The sequence below is a fragment of the Mya arenaria genome, chromosome 15 (genome assembly GCF_026914265.1).
Source record: "Mya arenaria isolate MELC-2E11 chromosome 15, ASM2691426v1".
Lineage (NCBI taxonomy): Eukaryota > Metazoa > Mollusca > Bivalvia > Myida > Myidae > Mya > Mya arenaria.
In genome coordinates, this window is record NC_069136.1 from 25,232,384 (window position 1) to 25,253,394 (window position 21,011).

The 21,011-nt window shown below is 36.1% G+C and overlaps 1 protein-coding gene across 2 annotated transcripts; it reads right to left on the reverse strand.

Annotated features, from left to right (window-relative positions):
• Nucleotides 1–1,948: 1,948 nt before the first annotated feature.
• On the reverse strand, nucleotides 1,949–20,017 carry LOC128218953 (platelet endothelial aggregation receptor 1-like). 2 transcript variants are annotated; one of them, XM_052926732.1, is made up of 7 exons: nucleotides 19,893–20,017; nucleotides 17,367–18,190; nucleotides 16,041–16,179; nucleotides 15,623–15,755; nucleotides 14,265–14,341; nucleotides 5,771–6,051; nucleotides 1,949–4,854 (listed from the first exon to the last, which is right to left on the reverse strand). In XM_052926732.1, exons 1-7 carry the CDS (start codon nucleotides 19,960–19,962, stop codon nucleotides 4,813–4,815), a joined length of 1,566 nt encoding a protein of 521 aa, XP_052782692.1. In that variant the 5' UTR covers nucleotides 19,963–20,017; the 3' UTR covers nucleotides 1,949–4,812. The 2 variants fall into 2 exon arrangements, with proteins under 2 accessions (XP_052782692.1, XP_052782691.1); XM_052926731.1 differs by having other exon boundaries at nucleotides 1,950–4,854; nucleotides 14,265–14,350.
• Nucleotides 20,018–21,011: the final 994 nt, after the last annotated feature.

The window sequence follows — 21,011 nt, forward strand, 5'->3', positions numbered from 1 at the left end:
AATTTCCGCTTGGCTCGAGATATTTTGGCCGGTCCCTGGGAGTTCGAGCCAACGAGGCACGACTGTACATAGTAAAAATGTTCTTTCTTCCACTAAGGTGATTTTTTCTACTAAGTTGATTTTTCAACTACGTTAAAAAAATTCCTACGATTTTTTTCTACTATTTGCATTTAGAACCCCTGTTGTCCCATAATACGAATACTCAGCGTATATGCATTTTAGATTTTTCTCTTTTTAAGTATTTAAGTGCAAACAACAAGGAAGTCAAGATAGGCTTACCATAGGATGCAGAGTTAAACAAATCTATCTTCCGACTTTTTTTAAAACCTAGAGTAATTGCTAGGAAGATAATAAGATTTTCTTGAGATAAAAAAGTGACCTTTTTGCACAGAATACATGAAAAAATACAATATAAGCAAATAAATGCCAACCTAATATAGTGAAAGTTAAGTACAGTCGAACCCCGTTGGCTCGAACTCGCTTGGCTCGTATTACTCGTTGGCTCGAACTGGATGTAAAGGTCCGATTTCCAACGAGGTTGGACTGTAGTAGTTTTGTAAATGGCAATTGTCTTTTCAACGAAGCCGGATCAAGGCAGATTGACAGGTTGAAAGGTCATGTACTGTTGTAAGCATTATATAAAAACTCGGAAATTTCAAGATTTATTATCTTTAATCAAAGGGACTAGACACCAGATGGTCTCAAAATCTGCAAATACAATATATTATCAGAATTGTCAATGCAAGATAGTAGAAGGCCGATAATATATCGCTTAACATGGTTAAAATAATAAACCGAAAATCATGTTGCTGTCTCATCTGTGTTTCCCGTTTAAAATAGTGCATACTGGGTTTCCAGTTTAAATCATATCGGTTTATGAGTACAGCTATATATACCGACGCTATTTTTAAACCTACTGGAATTTACGTGGTAGACTGTAAACCCATTAAGTATCGAATTGGAAGAAATGGGCAAAAACGGCGAAAGATGCATGAGTCGTCAGCGATGTGAAACGTTATTATACAAGATCCAATGCTCTGTACAAAACGATATCAATTTTGACTATTTTCTTTTTTTTTGTTGCATTGGTATCATCTAGTGTCTAGTCCCTTTAAGTGGCCGAATTGAATGCCTAAAAACCCTTATTGAGTGACAATGAATGTGATATATTAAGCCAAATATATGCATGTGAAAAATTAAGACAACAGCATAATTGTAACATCTAAATTCTTCTGCACGGGTGATACAGTAGGGTCAAGCCATAATGTAGCCATTGGGCGTTAAATTCTATTATAACAAACATACATACACACTAATTTCAACTTAAAACAACCATTGGTCTCCTGTTTCGCTGACCGTTTCAGGGGGGGGGGGGCGGGAGGGGAGGTAGGGTAGCCCTAGCATTAAATACAGGGGCGCGGCCTGCACGTTTCAACGTCAACCGTTATGGCGTCCGTCGGCATGAGTGAAATGGAGGTTATTTATCGAATCAAGTCCAGCATCAATAATGGACATAATTTCTATGCCGATCAAAACGGATTTCAGCTAATCGGTAGGGAGACCATGCCTACCAAGCCCATAGCTAGTAACTACTACCCTGCAACCACGATGGCGCTTTTAGAGGACGGCAGGCTGCGCATGACCCTCCACTTCCGACAGCCGCACGGAGTAGCCAGTCTAGCTTCCGGTCAGCTGGATACCATGTTGGACAGACATACCTTCCGGGACGATGGCCGTGGACTTGGACAGGGCATTTATGATAATGTCAATGTCATGAATGAATTTGTCATAGAAGTGGAAGAAAAGGCTGTCCAATTCAATCCGATAGAAAAGCGTTACACGTATGCTACAAGTGAAGCTGTTTTATTAAACGAGTTTTTACAGAATAAATTACAGATATATACAACTAAAGACAATTCTGTTAAACTTATGGACAAAGTTCACCCTTTGAAAGATGTTACGCTTCCGTGTCATACGTCAGTGGTCGGGTTTAGGAATATTGTGGATGATGACATGAAATATTCGTACACCAGTCTAGTGCTTCATAGAAGACCCGTGCATTGTGGGTTAACACGAACTGAGGATAATTTGGAACATTTTTGTCACGTAAAGCAAGAAAAGGTTACGATTAAAAGTTTATTCCCGAAGTTAAAAGTAAAAATTGAAGAAACGTCATTGACATTGCAAAATACTAAAAATGTTTTGGAACTGGATTCAAACATTTTACCTGAAAAGAATGCATTAAGAACGTTCAAGATTCACATGTAATGTTCTGAAAGTGGTTGTTTATATGAAATATACATTTCTAACAATAATACTATTGAATATAGTACAAAACGCAACAACAACATCAACAACAACAACAACAATAACACAAAGAAAAAAAACTTCAACAACAACAACACAAAGAAAAAAACTTCATCAGATTTCATTATTATAAATATACAATTATATACATGATATATTGAAACGGATTAAAAGGAAAGCAGAGCTTAAAATGATTCGCTTCGAAAGAAAAAAAAAGTGAGACAATGACATTTGCCTTGATGTGTTCCCCGGATCTCTATAATTATTGGTGCAGATATTTTATTATTTATAATAAGCTATTGTGTTTTCTGTTAAAATTGCTTTAATATTGTACAATGTTTTGTTATTTATCAAGATGTTTCATATCTGTTGTTTTTTCATGCAAAATAAAGAATAAAACGTTATAAAAAGGACAATTTGTATTTAAATTAAAACATTCCAGAAAAGAAGTACTTTTCATAAAAATACACTAGAAGTTAAAAAGAATATCATACATTTTCCATATTGACGAGAAATATACGTGAATCGTTAAAACGAGATACTAAGTTTTTTTTCACGAGAAACGTAAGTCGTTAAAACGAGGTAATAAGTCTTTTTCACGAGATACGTAAGTCGTTAAAACAAGACACTAAGTCTTTTTCACGAGAAACGTAAGTCGTTAAAACGAGATATTAAGTCTTTTTCACGAGATACGTAAGTCGTTTAAAACGAGATACTAAGTTTTTCTCATGAGATACGTAAGTCGTTAAAACGAGATACTAAGTCTTTTTCACGAGATACGTTGGACGTTAAAACTAAGTCTATTTCATGAGATACGTAAGTCGTTAACACGAGTTCACGAGATACGGAAGTCGTTAAAACGAGATACTTAGTCGTTGAAACGAGATAAAAAATGCAACACGTACACTTAAAATGTACAATATCAGAACCTTTTATACGTGAGAGGGTCCCTTTAGGCCAGAAAAATGATTCATTTTGCACACTTACATCTCCACAAATAGGGTAGGTAGGCGTTTTTAAGACCAGGGCCCAATTTCTTAAACGTCTTAAGCCCCTTATAACGGGATCAAGCTTAGCACACTATTTTTGATTTTATATAAGTTGTGTAACAATCTCATTTTAAAGAGTGTTGAAACTTTTAATGGAAATAAAATTTGAGATAAATAAGATAAAAAATGTTTTGTTGAATAAACTTATATTTAAGTAAGTATTTTCTACATTGGATAAGATACTTAAGTGGGTTACGCTTAAGAAATTTTGAGAAATTTGGGCCCGGGATTATTTATCAAACCCAAGGACCTATATCAGGGCATACGGTCGAACCCCCTTTCGACTGTATCATTATTGTAAAAAAGCAAACATAAAAATGGTCAATTTTAACATGTTCACTATCATAACATGTTTGTAAGGACCAATTCAATTATTTCCCACTTTATTCATTACATATATTCAAACGTGGGAAAGAACATATACAAAGACTGAACTAAATCGATATCATTGAAATCGATAAAAATGTGTATGAATATTATCATTAATTGCAATCTGCACAGTAATTGATACTACCTTAATACTCTCAAAGATTTATATATTTTTATTTCCTGTAAACATGAACTTTTCAAGTAGCAATCCCATAAACAAAATACTACACTCTGAAAACAAATCATTTTTAACTTCATTATAATTCGTTATAATCATGGGACATTCTTATGAGTTGGAATTGTTAAATTTAATGATGCATTTTTCTTCCAAAATTGCAGTTGTGCTCCAATGATCATGATGTCAGTTAACTAGAAATAACATGTGTTTTTTGTATACAGATTGAATGCGAATAGACGAGATATGACGTTAATGCGGAATAAATGTAACACATCTTTGGAGAAAATTGAGACAAAAAAGGATACATTACAAGTTTAAAATGAGTCAAAAACAATGCTTTAATTTTTGAAGACCTCTATCAGATTTTTATCAACACTTGCTTCTCCGGGTCGGTCGTCTTACTAGACAGATCTTTACTACAAGTATACTTTACTTTCTTGTTCATACTAGTTTTTAGCTCGAATTTGGACACTTAGTCCACATCACATGGGTTATGACGGAAACTTAAACCACTAGACCACTGTTACTTTGTGTATATGGCAAAAACCAACACAGAAATATATTTTCTGTGGCATTGTTTAAGTGACCCATTCGTATATTAAACCAACCGAACTATTAGACATTTTACATTTAAAAAGCTCATCTGTATGTTAGACCAGACGAAATATTTTAAAAATTGCTCATGTATTTGTTAAACTAGCCCAACGTTTTATAAATGGCACATCCGTATATTCCAGCGGTCGATTGATTGAACTTCAGCGCCCATAAACTATCAAACTTCAATGTCTCATCAATGTGTTACAGCAGCCGAAATATTGAACTTCAATGTCCATATAAATGGCTCATCCGTGTGTTCGAGCGGCCGAAATATAGAATTTCACATATAAAAAGCAGCATCCGTATGTTAAATCAGCAGTATGATTGAACTTCATCGTCCATTCCCGACTGTACCTGGAACAGAAAAAAATAGAATTCCAAACACGATGAATTAAATATATTTTTGCTCACTTTTTCTAACAGCGACAAACGGTGCGGGGGGGGGGGTCTAGGGGCGCATTCATTTCAACTATTCATAGTATGTCGAGATAAATTTTAGAATCATAAAGTTTAATTAGAGTATTCACTAGATTGGCATTTTGTTTTATCAAATTTACAAGAATGTAAGATATATAGACATGCATCGTTTTAATGATTATTTGTTTCATCAATTTTACTCGACTCACTTTTTTATTTTAAGTTTTTACAACGATGATTACAACATTACATTAATAAGTCTCATTGGTATGCATCCTCGGCACCCCGGCGTATCATAACCTATATGATACCCTGGGCAAATCAGCTGTTATAATTTCGTACTTATGAATAATTAATAAGGTGAAATCCAGTTGCTTGATTGGTCGCATGAGACACACCTCATGTGGTGAAGAAATGGCCGTGATGTAAACTCGATTCTAAATAATCCAATGAATTCACGGCTTACAAATCGTTTTAGGCAGGATGCCGATAGCTCTTCACAAAGGAGATTCTTTCCTTTTTGTTATCGGCTATTTCATTGCTCAGAAAATGCTTATAAATATTCAAGATTTTCGAAGTTTCCTAGCCAATTTGCCCAGGGTAACATATAGGTTATGATACGCTAGGGTGCCGAGGATAGTTGGCATGATGTTACGCGAGAGTGTGGTCTTGTCTCGTGGGGGGAAAACCAAGAAAGAAACCAAGCCCAGAGAAAACCAACTTGTCCGGCTTGGTGACCACTAACCAAACTCGCATGCACACAGGCCGAAGATCGAACCCGATTCGCCAAGGTCGGAAGCGAGTGCGCTAACCACTTCCCTTCCCGGACAACCCCGCTTTCAGGATAACTTACATTTGATGTATTTCGCTGGTTCCCCGCCACGCCTTTAGAAAGCGGAGTTAAATAATCAACCGAAGACCCAGTTGTACACGTTGCCCCTCTGGACAGTGGAGTTAAATAATCAGCCGAAGACCCAGTAGCAGATGTTGCCTCACGTTCCGTGTTTGTGCCATCGTGGTTATAAATTGGTGAGCTGAACGAATACTTCGTTGAACACCTGTCTCCAAGCTGGTTACTCGCAATATAACTGTATTCGTTGATTTCAGGATTTTCTGGTATTTGATCATAGAGATCTGAAAATGAAAGATATTTTTTTTCATAACTGTTCAAATTCCGTGTATAATATTGAATGATTTAAACATAAAAACAACAGAATTACCGTATTACACTAAGTCTTTTCTGATTCCATAACACAGAGTAGCCTTGTACGGATGCGCGTAAGTATTTCCGCTTTCCTACGCGCACGAAATAGGACGTTTTGCGTCGGATTGAAATGCTTTTGAAAAGATAACTATTGTTTTTGTTTATTTAAAAAAAAAACATAAAAGAAAACAAATACTATTTTAGTCGGTTGATCAGTGGGATTGTTTCACTTTACTTGAAGAAAGATACATGTACGACATTCCGCCCCCCCCCCCCCCACTTAATCGCCCAAGTGAACTTTTTCACCAGTTCGGACTAGACATTGTTACCCCATGCCAACACTTTAAGGTTAAACAAAATAAATTTCGATTCTGAGGAGGGGGGGTCCATAAGCTTAACGTAAAATCCTGGGCCCGTCCCTGAAGTATATGACACGCATACGGATATTTAGTGTATAATGGACTGATTGTCCAAACCCTTGTTCCAGTTCACAACTTTGAAAGCGTCACGTCTTTACAATCTTTACAAATATCTCCATAGATACCCTTGTGATCTGCATTATTTCTCACAAGATTTGGAGACAACTTTTCAGCTGCTCTTGTTTATTTTTTAGATACATAAGCGCACCATCTAACATTTAACGTTGGAAAGTTAACAAGGATCTCGTTGAACGTAATGTTGACTCTCTTACGTTCCGAATAATCTGCCCAATATTGGACTTGCAATACCAGATAATTAGGATCGAACAGTAATTGTCATTTAATAGTTTAATACGTAAGATATGGAACGGAAAGTTAAAAAGCGAGTCTTTGGCCATCATCGGAAACCCCCGATTCACTACAACGCTATGCTTCGTTGTGTTCCATGGGCGATTTTGGCTAGGAAAAGCTTGTAACCATAAATAACAAAGTACCAATGCCGAAATTTATTTATAAAATGTAGCGCAATAAAATACCGTGGATGCCGACGATGGCCTTTAGCAAGTTCTATGACGTTTACGTATCGAGTTTTATAAAACGTTTTATTATATACCCATCATAAATTCACTCGCAATACATATCGCAAAAAACGGTAGTCCGTATTCCACTCTACTCTCTAGTGCGATACGGCCGTATTCCACTTTTGTGACGTCACATCATAACAAGTATCGTTGCGCGATGTTAAAATGACGTCATAGAACAAATAGTGCGTCGTTAAAATGACATAATAATTTATTATGAAAAAATGAGACTTTTAAGTTATCTAACCAGTCATGTCTATAATGAAAGGGATATTAGTACTGCGTTTTGATTCGGAATGTCGTATTCGACTCTCGTGGATTTTTGCAGATTTTTATTTCACTCGGCTTCCGCCTCGTGATTTCTGAATCCGCAAAAATCCACTCGAGTCGAATACAACCTCCCGGATCAAAACGCAGTACTAATAACTCTATTGTATTATAAGATCCTACATCTATACTCTAACGTTGCTTGTTTCGAATGTTACACATATAGTGGACTATTACGAGATCTTAAAAGTATAATATATCGGTCTACACGCGATCCTTCTCAGTATAAACTGGGACCAATAACAAATTTAATCCTACTCCCAGTTATAAAGCACATTGATATGAAAACAGCGACATGTTTATTGCTGTTTAAATCTGGCGGTATCCTTCTTACAGTAACTTATGGCAGTTTTGTCTGGTACTTTGGTCGGCTATCAGAACAAAATGGATTAATTGGAAGAGACGCGCTATCTCCGACGTATCATAAAGTTTAAAGAGAGGCGCAAACAGAAAACTATTATTTTCACGACATGCAGAAAATTAGCGAGTAAATTGCGAACAGTTGTTAAAATGTAAACGGAAGGCATTTTTTATGTGCTGGTGGTGGTGGTGGTGGTGGTGGTGATGTGTGTGTGTGTGTGCGTGCGTGTGTGCGTGAGTGCGTGCGTGTGTGCGCGCTCGTGCTAGCCTAAGTGAGTGTGTGCATGCGTGCGTGCGTGCGTGTGTGTGTGTGTGTGTGTCTGTGCGTGTGTGCGTTCGTGCATGCGTGTGTGGGGGGAGAGTTTTATAGTCGACATTTATACAAAGTTTTGTTTGCAATTCTTCCATCAGTAGCGGAGTTGTTGAGAGGACTCTAATGTCATCTTACCGCTGAGTATAAATAAGTGTTTATTTTTTATGCTCTACAGAAAAGAGAAGACCCGGAGTGTGGGTGCAGTGTGAACAGCCCCCTCAATATTCTGTAGGCGTTTAAAATATATTTTATCATGTTTATTATAATTTCTGTGTTTCATTACGCTCCGGGTAAAATGACGCCAAGAAACCTTTTCAATAACGTAATATAGCTTTTTTAAACAGCTCAGCCGGGAGCGCATCGTTCTACTGTCAAAATAATATTGTTGAGTTGAAGAGTTATGAATGAAACCAGACATTTAATATGTGCAGTCTAAACAAGGTCATACATTTTCTGTAAAACGTTTCAAATATATTATTATCTTGTTGATTAAAATTTCTGTTTTACAGCACGCTCCCGGTCAAGTGACGCCAAGCAGCCGTTTCAATGGCGATTTATAACGTCTTTGATACACAGCTAAGTCGGGAGCATCCTACTACTGTCAAAATAATAATGATGAAGAATTGGACAGGAACTTTAATAATTCTTTTCAATTACAGTCAAAACTCGTTGGCTCGATATCGCTTGGCTCGATATTCTCGTTGGCTCAAAATAACAGAAGTAGAACTAAAGAATAAGACAGAAACTTTTTATAATTCTTTTCAATTACAGTCAAAACTCGTTGGCTCGATATCGCTTGGCTCGATATTCACATTGATAAGTATTTTCTGTTATCATGAATGAGACAAGGTATAACAGAATAGAATCATGGTGATCTTAACAGAGAAGTTCACTATAGCCCAAAGTTTTAAGACAAAATGGCCTATCATAGGTAACGCAATATACGTTCGGCAGTTGGTAATGTGTACCGGGTATCCGAGTAATACTTGCTAACATCGCTATACCCATAAGTGTAAAAAATCAAGACCAAATGGCCCCTAAAGCTGCACTTTCATAGATTGACCGTTTAAACACTGTTTGTTTGTTTCAAGACCAAATGGCCCCTAAAGCTGCACTTTCATAGATTGACCGTTTAAACACTGTTTGTTTGTTTCAAGACCAAATGGCCCCTAAAGCTGTACTTTCATAGATTGACCGTTTAAACACTGTTTGTTTGTTTCAAGACCAAATGGCCCCTAAAGCTGTACTTTCATAGATTGACCGTTTAAACACTGTTTGTTTCAAGACCAAATGGCCCCTAAAGCTGTACTTTCATAGATTGACCGTTTAAACACTGTTTGTTTCAAGACCAAAATGGCCCCTAAAGCTGCACTTTCATAGATTGACCGTTTAAACACTGTTTGTTTGTTTCAAGACCAAATGGCCCCTAAAGCTGCACTCTCATAGATTGACCGTTTAAACACTGTTTGTTTGTTTCAAGACCAAATGGCCCCTAAAGCTGTACTTTCATAGATTGACCGTTTAAACACTGTTTGTTTGTTTCAAGACCAAATGGCCCCTAAAGCTGTACTTTCATAGATTGACCGTTTAAACACTGTTTGTTTCAAGACCAAATGGCCCCTAAAGCTGCACTTTCATAGATTGACCGTTTAAACACTGTTTGTTTGTTTCAAGACAAAATGGCCCCTAAAGCTGCACTCTCAGAGATTGACCGTTTAAACACTGTTTGTTTGTTTCAAGACCAAATGGCCCCTAAAGCTGCACTCTCATAGATTGACCGTTTAAACACTGTTTGTTTGTTTCAAGACCAAATGGCCCCTAAAGCTGTACTTTCATAGATTGACCGTTTAAACACTGTTTGTTTCAAGACCAAATGGCCCCTAAAGCTGCACTTTCATAGATTGACCGTTTAAACACTGTTTGTTTGTTTCAAGACCAAATGGCCCCTAAAGCTGCACTTTCATAGATTGACCATTTAAACACTGTTTGTTTGTTTCAAGACCAAATGGCCCCTAAAGCTGTACTTTCATAGATTGACCGTTTAAACACTGTTTGTTTGTTTCAAGACCAAATGGCCCCTAAAGCTGTACTTTCATAGATTGACCGTTTAAACACTGTTTGTATCAAGACCAAATGGCCCCTAAAGCTGCACTTTCATAGATTGACCGTTTAAACACTGTTTGTTTGTTTCAAGACAAAATGGCCCCTAAAGCTGCACTCTCAGAGATTGACCGTTTAAACACTGTTTGTTTGTTTCAAGACAAAATGGCCCCTAAAGCTGTACTTTCATAGATTGACCGTTTAAACACTGTTTGTTTCAAGACCAAATGGCCCCTAAAGCTGCACTCTCATAGATTGACCGTTTAAACACTGTTTGTTTGTTTCAAGACCAAATGGCCCCTAAAGCTGTACTTTCATAGATTGACCGTTTAAACACTGTTTGTTTCAAGACCAAATGGCCCCTAAAGCTGTACTTTCATAGATTGACCGTTTAAACACTGTTTGTTTGTTTCAAGACCAAATGGCCCCTAAAGCTGTACTTTCATAGATTGACCGTTTAAACACTGTTTGTTTCAAGACCAAATGGCCCCTAAAGCTGCACTTTCATAGATTGACCGTTTAAACACTGTTTGTTTGTTTCAAGACAAAATGGCCCCTAAAGCTGCACTCTCATAGATTGACCGTTTAAACACTGTTTGTTTGTTTCAAGACCAAATGGCCCCTAAAGCTGTACTTTCATAGATTGACCGTTTAAACACTGTTTGTTTCAAGACCAAATGGCCCCTAAAGCTGTACTTTCATAGATTGACCGTTTAAACACTGTTTGTTTCAAGACCAAATGGCCCCTAAAGCTGCACTTTCATAGATTGACCGTTTAAACACTGTTTGTTTCAAGACCAAATGGCCCCTAAAGCTGTACTTTCATAGATTGACCGTTTAAACACTGTTTGTTTCAAGACCAAATGGCCCCTAAAGCTGTACTTACTGTTTGTTTCAAGACCAAATGGCCCCTAAAGCTGCACTCTAATAGATTGACCGTTTAAACACTGTTTGTTTGTTTCAAGACCAAATGACCCCTAAAGCTGCACTTTCATAGATTGACCGTTTAAACACTGTTTGTTTCAAGACCAAATGGCCCCTAAAGCTGTACTTTCATAGATTGACCGTTTAAACACTGTTTGTTTCAAGACCAAATGGCCTCTAAAGCTGTACTTTCATAGATTGACCGTTAAACACTGTTTGTTTCAAGACTAAATGGCCCCTAAAGCTGTACTTTCATAGATTGACCGTTTAAACACTGTTTGTTTCAAGACCAAATGGCCCCTAAAGCTGTACTTTCATAGATTGACCGTTTAAACACTGTTTGTTTGTTTCAAGACCAAATGGCCCCTAAAGCTGTACTTTCATAGATTGACCGTTTAAACACTGTTTGTTTCAAGACCAAATGGCCCCTAAAGCTGCACATTCATAGATTGACCGTTTAAACACTGTTTGTTTGTTTCAAGACCAAATGGCCCCTAAAGCTGTACTTTCATAGATTGACCGTTTAAACACTGTTTGTTTCAAGACCAAATGGCCCCTAAAGCTGTACTTTCATAGATTGACCGTTTAAACACTGTTTGTTTCAAGGCCAAATGGCCCCTAAAGCTGTACTTTCATAGATTGACCGTTTAAACACTGTTTGTTTCAAGACCAAATGGCCCCTAAAGCTGTACTTTCATAGATTGACCGTTTAAACACTGTTTGTTTCAAGACCAAATGGGCCCTAAAGCTGTACTTTCATAGATTGACCGTTTAAACACTGTTTGTTTGTTTCAAGACCAAATGGCCCCTAAAGCTGCACTCTCAGAGATTGACCATTTAAACACTGTTTGTTTGTTTCAAGACCAAATGGCCCCTAAAGCTGCACTCACAGAGATTGGCCGTTATTATTTATTTATTTTGGAAAATTAATAATAATAATTAATATTTGGAAAACAGTGATATAAGATGCTTACGAAAGAGCAGATCGCAGTTTTCGTATTTACGCTCGAAATGTACTGTTAGATGTATATGTTGTGTTTGAATGTCGTCTTATTTGTTATTGTTTGAATGAGAAATGAATACTTATATGTTTGTAGAATCTATTGAAGACCACATTGTAAACAAGATACTTATGGAACTTAATGTGTTATCTGCATGAAATAAAGTTATTATTATTATTATTATTTATAATTATTAGGGATGGAAACGACTACCCGAGTACTCGATCGAACGTCCGAGTACTCGAGTACCAAATCACTACTCGAGTACTCGGAAAAAAAATCTATAAAAATCACAAAATACACAGACAAAATTTACAGACGAAGTAACAGATCTGGTTAGTTGCCAAGAGGACAATTTACGGTCCCTCTAATCCCCGCTGTGTACACAATTCACCCTAATAAATTAGTTGAGTTGCAAACTGTCAACAAAGGGCCCCTATTTTTAATTAGCACTAATGTCAATTAGCGAAGTTTTGATAGCGGAACTTTCAACTTTACAATTCTATTGTTTACCGATTAGAGTCCTTTCACCAAACAATGGACGCTGACTAGCGAACAAGTAACGACAGTTACGAGCATTGATTTCTTAATGGGCAATGATTATTACAATTGATGGGTTGATATCTTAAATGAAGAATTATGAATATTAATGAGGTAAACAACAATAATACAGTACGAAGTATTTCGTTCTTTATTCTTATGTATGCTATTAATTTTCGTTCATTGTAATTCTGATTGATGTTCATTATAAATCTCTACTATCTAGACGCTCGAATAAAATCCGGGTTAAACTTTAAGCCATGAACGGTACATAACATAACATAACATTGCATTATATTTATTCAGCATTAAACGTTTACACATTCATAGCCAACATAAATTATATCACTTTGTCGTAAAAAGCAAAGACATGGTCAATAAAGAGATGTTGTATAATTGATTACAATGGTTTTAGTTATCACATCATGTTAATTTCGTGATCTTTATATAAATGCAAAGTACAAAAATTTACTAATATTTCGTAATGTTTTTCTTGAATCTGATGACATAAAAGTGGTGAATTTTGTTTTGTAGGCCAATGGCAATACACGCCATGAACGGTACATATATACACGATCTTGTCTTTCCAAAAAAACAAAATCATTTTTTCCGAGTAATCGAGTACCCGAGTACTCGATCGAAAGATTGTCCGAGTACTCGAGTACCAATTTTACTACTCGTTGCCATCCCTAATAATAATACTTATTATTATTATTATTATTATTATTATTATTATTATTGTTATTATTATTATTATTATTATTATTATTATTATTATTATTATTATTATTATTATTATTATTATTATCATATAATGCACTATGACATACGCTTTAAGAAACATGTGTAGTTTGGCTTAACTTCAAATTTTGAACGTAAATATGAAGAACAGCGATCAGATCTTTTGACAGCAATTTTAAATCACTAATTTACGCAAATAATAATAAAATAAATAAATGTCCGGCAGTTGGTTATGTGTACCAAGTATCAGAATGATAACTTTAAAGTATAGGAGAAGTTCGCTGCACAAACTTGTGTTTATAACCCTCCCCCCGAGCAACTCTGTGGGGATTCAAATATACCCCCGCCGCCCCCCCCCCCCTTCAAACTGGTTTGTAATGTTATCAGTATATAATCTGCAATTTGAGTACATATTTCATAAAAAAAATCACGAGGAGACGTCACAAAAACTATTTGACGACGACAGTAGGTACCACAACTCGGTATCAGATATATATAGTCAAAAACTTGCTATGTCGAAGTCGCTTTGACCGCGGGAAACAGTTCGAGATAACGGAATTTCGATATAACCGAAAACAAAAAAATGTATAAATTAACCCAACATATTTGGGGAAGTTCGACGTAACCAGAGCAGCGAGATAACAGAGTTCGACATAACGAGATTCAACATTATGTTAAAGTCAAGTGAAATGTTTCACAAGCAAGAATTTCTATGAATTAAAGGAAAGCAAATTTGATCAAATGTCATAAAGAGTTCCGTATAGCATTTTATAAATATGTATCTGTTGAAAACTGTTGTCTTTATGTATGGGATAGTTGGAATTAAAAATGAAATACTTTCATCATCAGCATGGTCGGTATACGTCACATTGGTGACAGCAGTTTCGTTTTTGTCTTTGGGCGTTCTCCTCCGTCTGAAAATTCTAAAAAAAAAGTGTTAGTAAACATACGTTCGATAACGAATGTATGAACTTTAATTTTACAACTATTATTGCTGACGATATGTTATTAATTGATGCATTTCCGGAGGCGATGACTAATCCGGACGAAGTAATTAACAAACAACAATTCTATTAATTAAGTGATCAACTGAGAAATAAAACGTAAACAATAATTAGAATACAACCTATATGACTAACCCGGACGAAGTAATTAACAAACAACAATTCCATTAAGTGATAACATGAAGAAAAAAACGTAAACATTAATTAGAATACAACCTACATTTTCAGCCAATGAAATTGCAGATAGACAATCATAACATAACATAACATAATATTTATTCAGCATTAAATGACATATCATCTATAGCCAAAATGCAAAACATATGAAATAAATCATATGAAAAAAAAAGAAAAAAAAAAGAAAAAAAAGATAGACAATCATTAAGTTATACGTAAAATCACTAAAAATTTCATCTTTCGCGGGTGTTTAAAAGTTTCGTCCACTGCCACTCATCCGATACACAATCCCTGTGTCAGATTTTGCGTTGTCAATGTATCAACCAATGAGGTGGTATTCTAAGTCAGTTAGATTAGTCAGTTAAGTCAGCTACGCTAACTCCACCCATTCTTAATCATTAAGAATTCACATTTTTGGTGTAATAATTTTTAGTTTGGAATTATTATATATTTTTTCGATTTAAAAAAAAAATGATTGAGTTTGAAAATCCATCGGTAATGACTATATACTATAGAAGCTAACTGTAAACTTATAATGGAAATACTCTGTTTTAATCTCGGTTGAGAAAAGTAAAGCAACCCGCCATAATTCTGAAATTAGTCTTATCTTAGTGCAAATGATAAAAAAAACTTGCCACGCCTCATCGCAAGCATGTCATTATCAAGGAGACATTATCGAGGAAAGATGTGACATCCTAATGCAACCATCAAAGTGTTTCTCCAATGGAGGAATGTATAGGGGATTTTATACAACTGCCAATTCTCGAGAGACGGGATTTTGAAAAGCTCGGCGAGAAGGCCAAATGGGAAAAAGACTTAATGATCTAGATTTTCATGAGCATATGGTGCCTGGACCGAACACAGGTTTTTACAAATTTCCCTGCTCCAATGTTAAGATATAGACAACATTCTTAGCAGTTTTTTCTATATCCCCTGGTTGTGATCCCCCCCACCCCCGGTGGTCCAACACATTGATAGATGTATAATGTCAAAATAGTGAAAATATGGTTTCACCTTTTGCGTTTCAGCACAACCACGACGACGACGATGATCAGAAGAGCGGCTCCCCCTGTGCCGGCACCGACATGGATCTCTATCTTCTCTTCTATTGGACTGGGTTGAGTCTTGACGGAAGATGGTGGTGGGGCTTAAATAGTTCATACATACCAAATGAAGCATTTTGGTGAAAACTTTTTTGAAACAAATGAAAAATTGTGATGTAAATTTTGTGCCGATGCGGTAAAAGCTGATAATTGTTGGTATTTAATTAACTTTGAAAAAAGGCGTTTTTCGTTATTTACATACACATGCATTGACATTACAAAACAATATAGGTATTTATAAAAACTGATGCATGCTTAAAAAGAACTTGCCACATAATTTTTATTCAGTATAGCTGATAATTATAATGGTGAAACTTCTTTCAACGTACCTTTGCATGTTTTGTTTTCCAACAGGAACCCAAAAATACAGCCTTCTACGCATGCGCCGGTTTCCTGTGCACACGTGTTGTTGACACAACCGACACATTTATGTTCACATAGTCTGCCATAATACCCATCAAGGCAACCCTGTTTTAAAACAATTCAATACACATGAACAAGCTCTGTTACCTACAGTATATAACATTGGCAATACTATTGACTCATTATAGGACACTGGCAATACTACTGACTCATTATTTGACATTGGCAATACTATTGACTCATTATAGGACACTGGCAATACTACTGACTCATTATTTGACATTGGCAATACTATTGACGCATTATAGGACATTGGAAACTCTATTGACTCGTTTTAGGACATTAGCAATACAATTGACTCGTTATTTGACATTGGCAATTCTAATGACTCGTTATAGGACATTGGCAATAGTATTGACTCGTTATAGGACATTGGCAATACTTTTGACACGTTATAGGACATTGGCAATACTTTTTACTCGTTATAGTACATTGGACATTGGCAATACTATTGACTCGTTATAGTACATTGACAATACTATTGACTCGTTATAGTACATTGACAATACTATTGACTCATTATACGACATTGGGAAATACTATCGACTCATTATAGGACATTGGCAATACTATTGACTCGTTATAGGACATTGGCAATACTATTGACTCGTTTTAGGACATTGGCAATACTAATGACTCGTTATAGGAATTTTGCAATAATATTTTCGCATTATATGACATAGGCTGTAAAATTGACATATCTTATGTATTAGCAATAATATCGACTCATTACAGGACATTAACAACATTATTGACTCATTATAGGACATAGGCACTATTATTTACCCATTATAGGACATAAGCAATAATATTGACTCTTTATGGGACCTTGGCAATATCATTGACTCATTATATGACATTAGCAATTATTTTGACTCATTATTGGACATCGGCAATAATAATGTCTCATTATAGGACATTGGCAACAGTATTGACTCATTATAGGACATTGGCAATGTGGGACAGTGGCAATAATTTTGAATCTGAGTGAACATCAATGAAGACACGGCCATTTTTGGATAAATATTGATCAATCAATTAACATTTCGACTAAATTTTACCAAACCAACGAATTGACCGGCTTTATACAATTGTTATACAAACTCTGTTTAATTTTGCCAACCTTTAAACTAATTTAAGTAAAAACTTGTTGGAAGCCACCCATTTATATTAATGACCTTATTTGGTTTAGCAGGAATTAACTACTGCTGATCTCCAAATGAACAACTGACCTGTATGCAACTTCCGTCTGTAGTATAGCAAGTCGGTCTATCAGTCTGTACGTCACAAGTAGAGGGGCAGTCATTCAAACACATTGGTCCATACATCTTGTTTCTACACCCGTAAACACACGTCCCATCTGTAGTCGAACATGTCTGGTTTAAACACAAGGGGGAACAACTCTGCAAACAGCGATCGCCCCAAAGTCCATTAATGCATTTCACGCATTTATTCAAGTCTAAGGAGCATCTCTGGCACAAATGTGAGGGTGGACACTGGCATTTCCTTCCTCTGTAGCCACCGTTGCATCCATGCAAGCACTCCTCAGTTATCCTGGCACAGACACCATCATTGCAGTGTTCAGAACATTTTTTTTCGCACTTGAGGCCGTGAAAGGACGATTTACAACCAGGGTCACTATCACAGTGTCCTAGTCTTCGTTCACAAGTATTATTAGCACAGTTGTTTGGACACTGTGAATTACAGTTATATACTTCAATTATCCCTTCGACTTTTTTTTCATAGCCATACCATCCTATCTTACAAGCTAAACAAAGATCTGGATCGTCCCGCCGACATGACAGGCAACGCTCAAAACACCTAACATTACAGGAGTTGCCCGTAAAGCCGTCTGGACACTTGGGCAGACATTTGCCATCTACACAGTCTTGGTGCGATGAACAATTCAAACAAGGCTTTGATTGGATTTGTGTAATTGTTGAGTTTTTTATCCCGTTTGATGGTTCCGTCTGTTTATTATGGTCGTCATTGCCGCTATAGTCGTCATACATGTAGCCGTTATAGTCGTCATAGCCGTTATCGTCGTTTGCACCGCCTATGGAAGACATGAGAATGTTGTTACTGTGTGGTACATTGAGTAGAAATAAACCAAAAGTGATAAAACTGCGGTCTGGCTGCCCACTTAATTATTCAATATAGCAACTATAAATATTTAATTTCTTGGTACTGACGCCAATGGCTCTTTACTAGCCAGCACACATGCGTGAGTCAGTTAACACCATATTTATGCACCACTCAATTGTAACCACGCCCCAGGTCCGGGGAAAAACGGGAACTTTGACTTACGGTCCAGCAAATCCCGGGTAAAATCCCCGCCAAATGCCCCCACACCCCGGGGACATCTAGGTAAGGCCCATTCCCCTCTATATTTGGTGCGAAAACAAAACCACCGCATTCACTCGGCACTGCGGGGCCACATGAAAAGTATAAACATGGCCCATTTCCTATGCTATTCCTGGTATACACCCGGACCTGGGGGGTGGGCGTGGTAACAATTGATTGGTGCATTAATAAAACGAAATATGCCTAATTGGAACTTTACCGGTCGTGTTTCGTTAGATTTCTTTTTAAAAATTTACATCGGAACCCATGGTATGGCGATGCAATTGGCAGAGACATTCGCGCAAACACTAAGACAGATCTGACCTATCCATTTGATATGTAAATCACTTAACATATACAATAATAGTTTATACTGATTTAATTTAGTGCGATGGAAATAGCTATAAGCTGAATGGAATCACGTTCGGGTCCGCTTCCTCGGTAGACACAGGTACTTGAGCCATGATTACGAACAGTCTCAACTCCCAAGTCTAGACTCAGACTCAGAAAAGCATTTTTAAGAAGAAACAAACAAATCATATTTATTCCATTTCTTTTACAAAAATGAGACTTGAGACTGTTCGTAACCACTGCCCCAGACTCAAGTGGCAAAACTACAAATCTTTATTTGTTAGTAAACATCTTTGTCAAGTATAGATGATGAGATGATGTATTTCACGTTTTCACGTGTATTTTAGTAAATCGAATGGAACCAAGATGATTCAATATAACAATTAAAATAAAATATTAGTGTTTCTCTGAGTCTGAATCTAGAATTTGAGCCTGTACGTAATCATGACCCTAAGAACCTAAGAGAACGTTCCCATGATCGGGACAATGTTTCACTGACACAAACTTTTTGTCTTATCTTTTTTCCATGTTTTAAAGCTGCACTCTCACAGATTGACCGTTTTGACAGCTTTTTTTTATTTTTTGTCTTGGAACGAGCCAATTTTTGCGAAAATGCATGGATACCAGTCATATAAGACTGGTGACAAAAAATATCATATCGCAGGTTTCATATTTATGTTAAGAAGCTGATGTTTTATGCGTTTTTTCTTAAAGCGTTAGTAAGGCTTTAAGTTATAAACAATAGTTTTCGAACGGAAATGTAAAAAAATGCGACCTGATTTTTGTCAGCAGTCTTATTACACTTATTTTCAGATATTTTTGCAAAAAATTGGCTCATTCTAAGACAAGACATAAAAAGTTGCCAAGACGGTAAATCTGCGAAAGTGCAGCTTTAAATTCATCAAATAAAATAATAAATTGACATTAGTTTTCAAAACTGGGCCAAAATGATATCATACCGAAAATGACGTTTATAATTTACTTGTGCGTTTACCTGAAATTTATAAAAAATATCATATATGATTTAAAACAAATTCTACTAAATTGCATTTTAATACACTTACCAGCGACACTGAAGAGAATATTCCATGTATAAAAGCAAGTCAATAATCCAAACATTTTATTTTGATTCATGCTAGGACTTTAAACGCGCTGCTTGTAATTAGATATAAATTATTTTATACGCATAACAAAGTATTTAAGTACTAATATTTCTTCCCGGAAATCAGTACTTGTAAAGAGAATAATCTAAAACCTATGACTCATTCAAAATCACCTAAACATATTACAAGAAATAAACATGTTACAAGAAATAAACATGTTACAAGAAATAAGGATCAATCCTTAAACGTATTGTTGGTTTTGTGTGTTCATGCAATATGATTTTGTAAATCGTAGAAGCGCTTATCCTTAGATTTATATTATTATTATTATTATTATTATTATTATTATTATTATTATTATTATTATTATTATTATTATCGATATTTTGTCATTCGTTTTTTACACATAAACATGATATGCGTGGTCCTTCTTGAGAAACTCCGACTACAGAGGTCACGAAAGGTCGATCGGTTCATGCAAAATAATCGCAAGTTTTATCGAGTGCGAACGTAGCCGTGTAGACATTGAACGTACCTCAAATACGTTGTTCTTAAGTGTGATATACGCACGACTCAGGGTCCCGTTTCAAAAGAGATCGCAAGGGTTAAGATCGTAACTTTCTAGACATAACTCGTTTATTGGCGAAAGCTGCGTTTCAATAAAAAAATATTTCGCAAGGACATTTAATCGCATAGATTCTGCTCGTAACCACCGTTGAACCCAAGCACTCTTAAAGCTGCACTCTCACAGTTATACCATTTTTACAACTTTTTTTTATTTTTTTGTCTTGGAAAGCACTCATTTTTGCGTAAATATCTGCAATCCAATGAAAAAAGATTGCTGACAAAAGATCAGATCGCATATTTTCATATTTCCGTTCGAAAACAAATGTTTTATGACTAACGGTTTAAGAAAAATGCATAAAACATCATTTTTTAAACTTAAATATAAAAGTCTTTTTTTTTTGTCAGCAGTCTTAGATAACTGGTTTGCATAGATTTTTGCAAAAAAATGGCTCGTTCCAAGACAAAAAATAAAAAAGTGCTCAAACGTTCGATCTGTGAGAGTGCAGCTTTAAG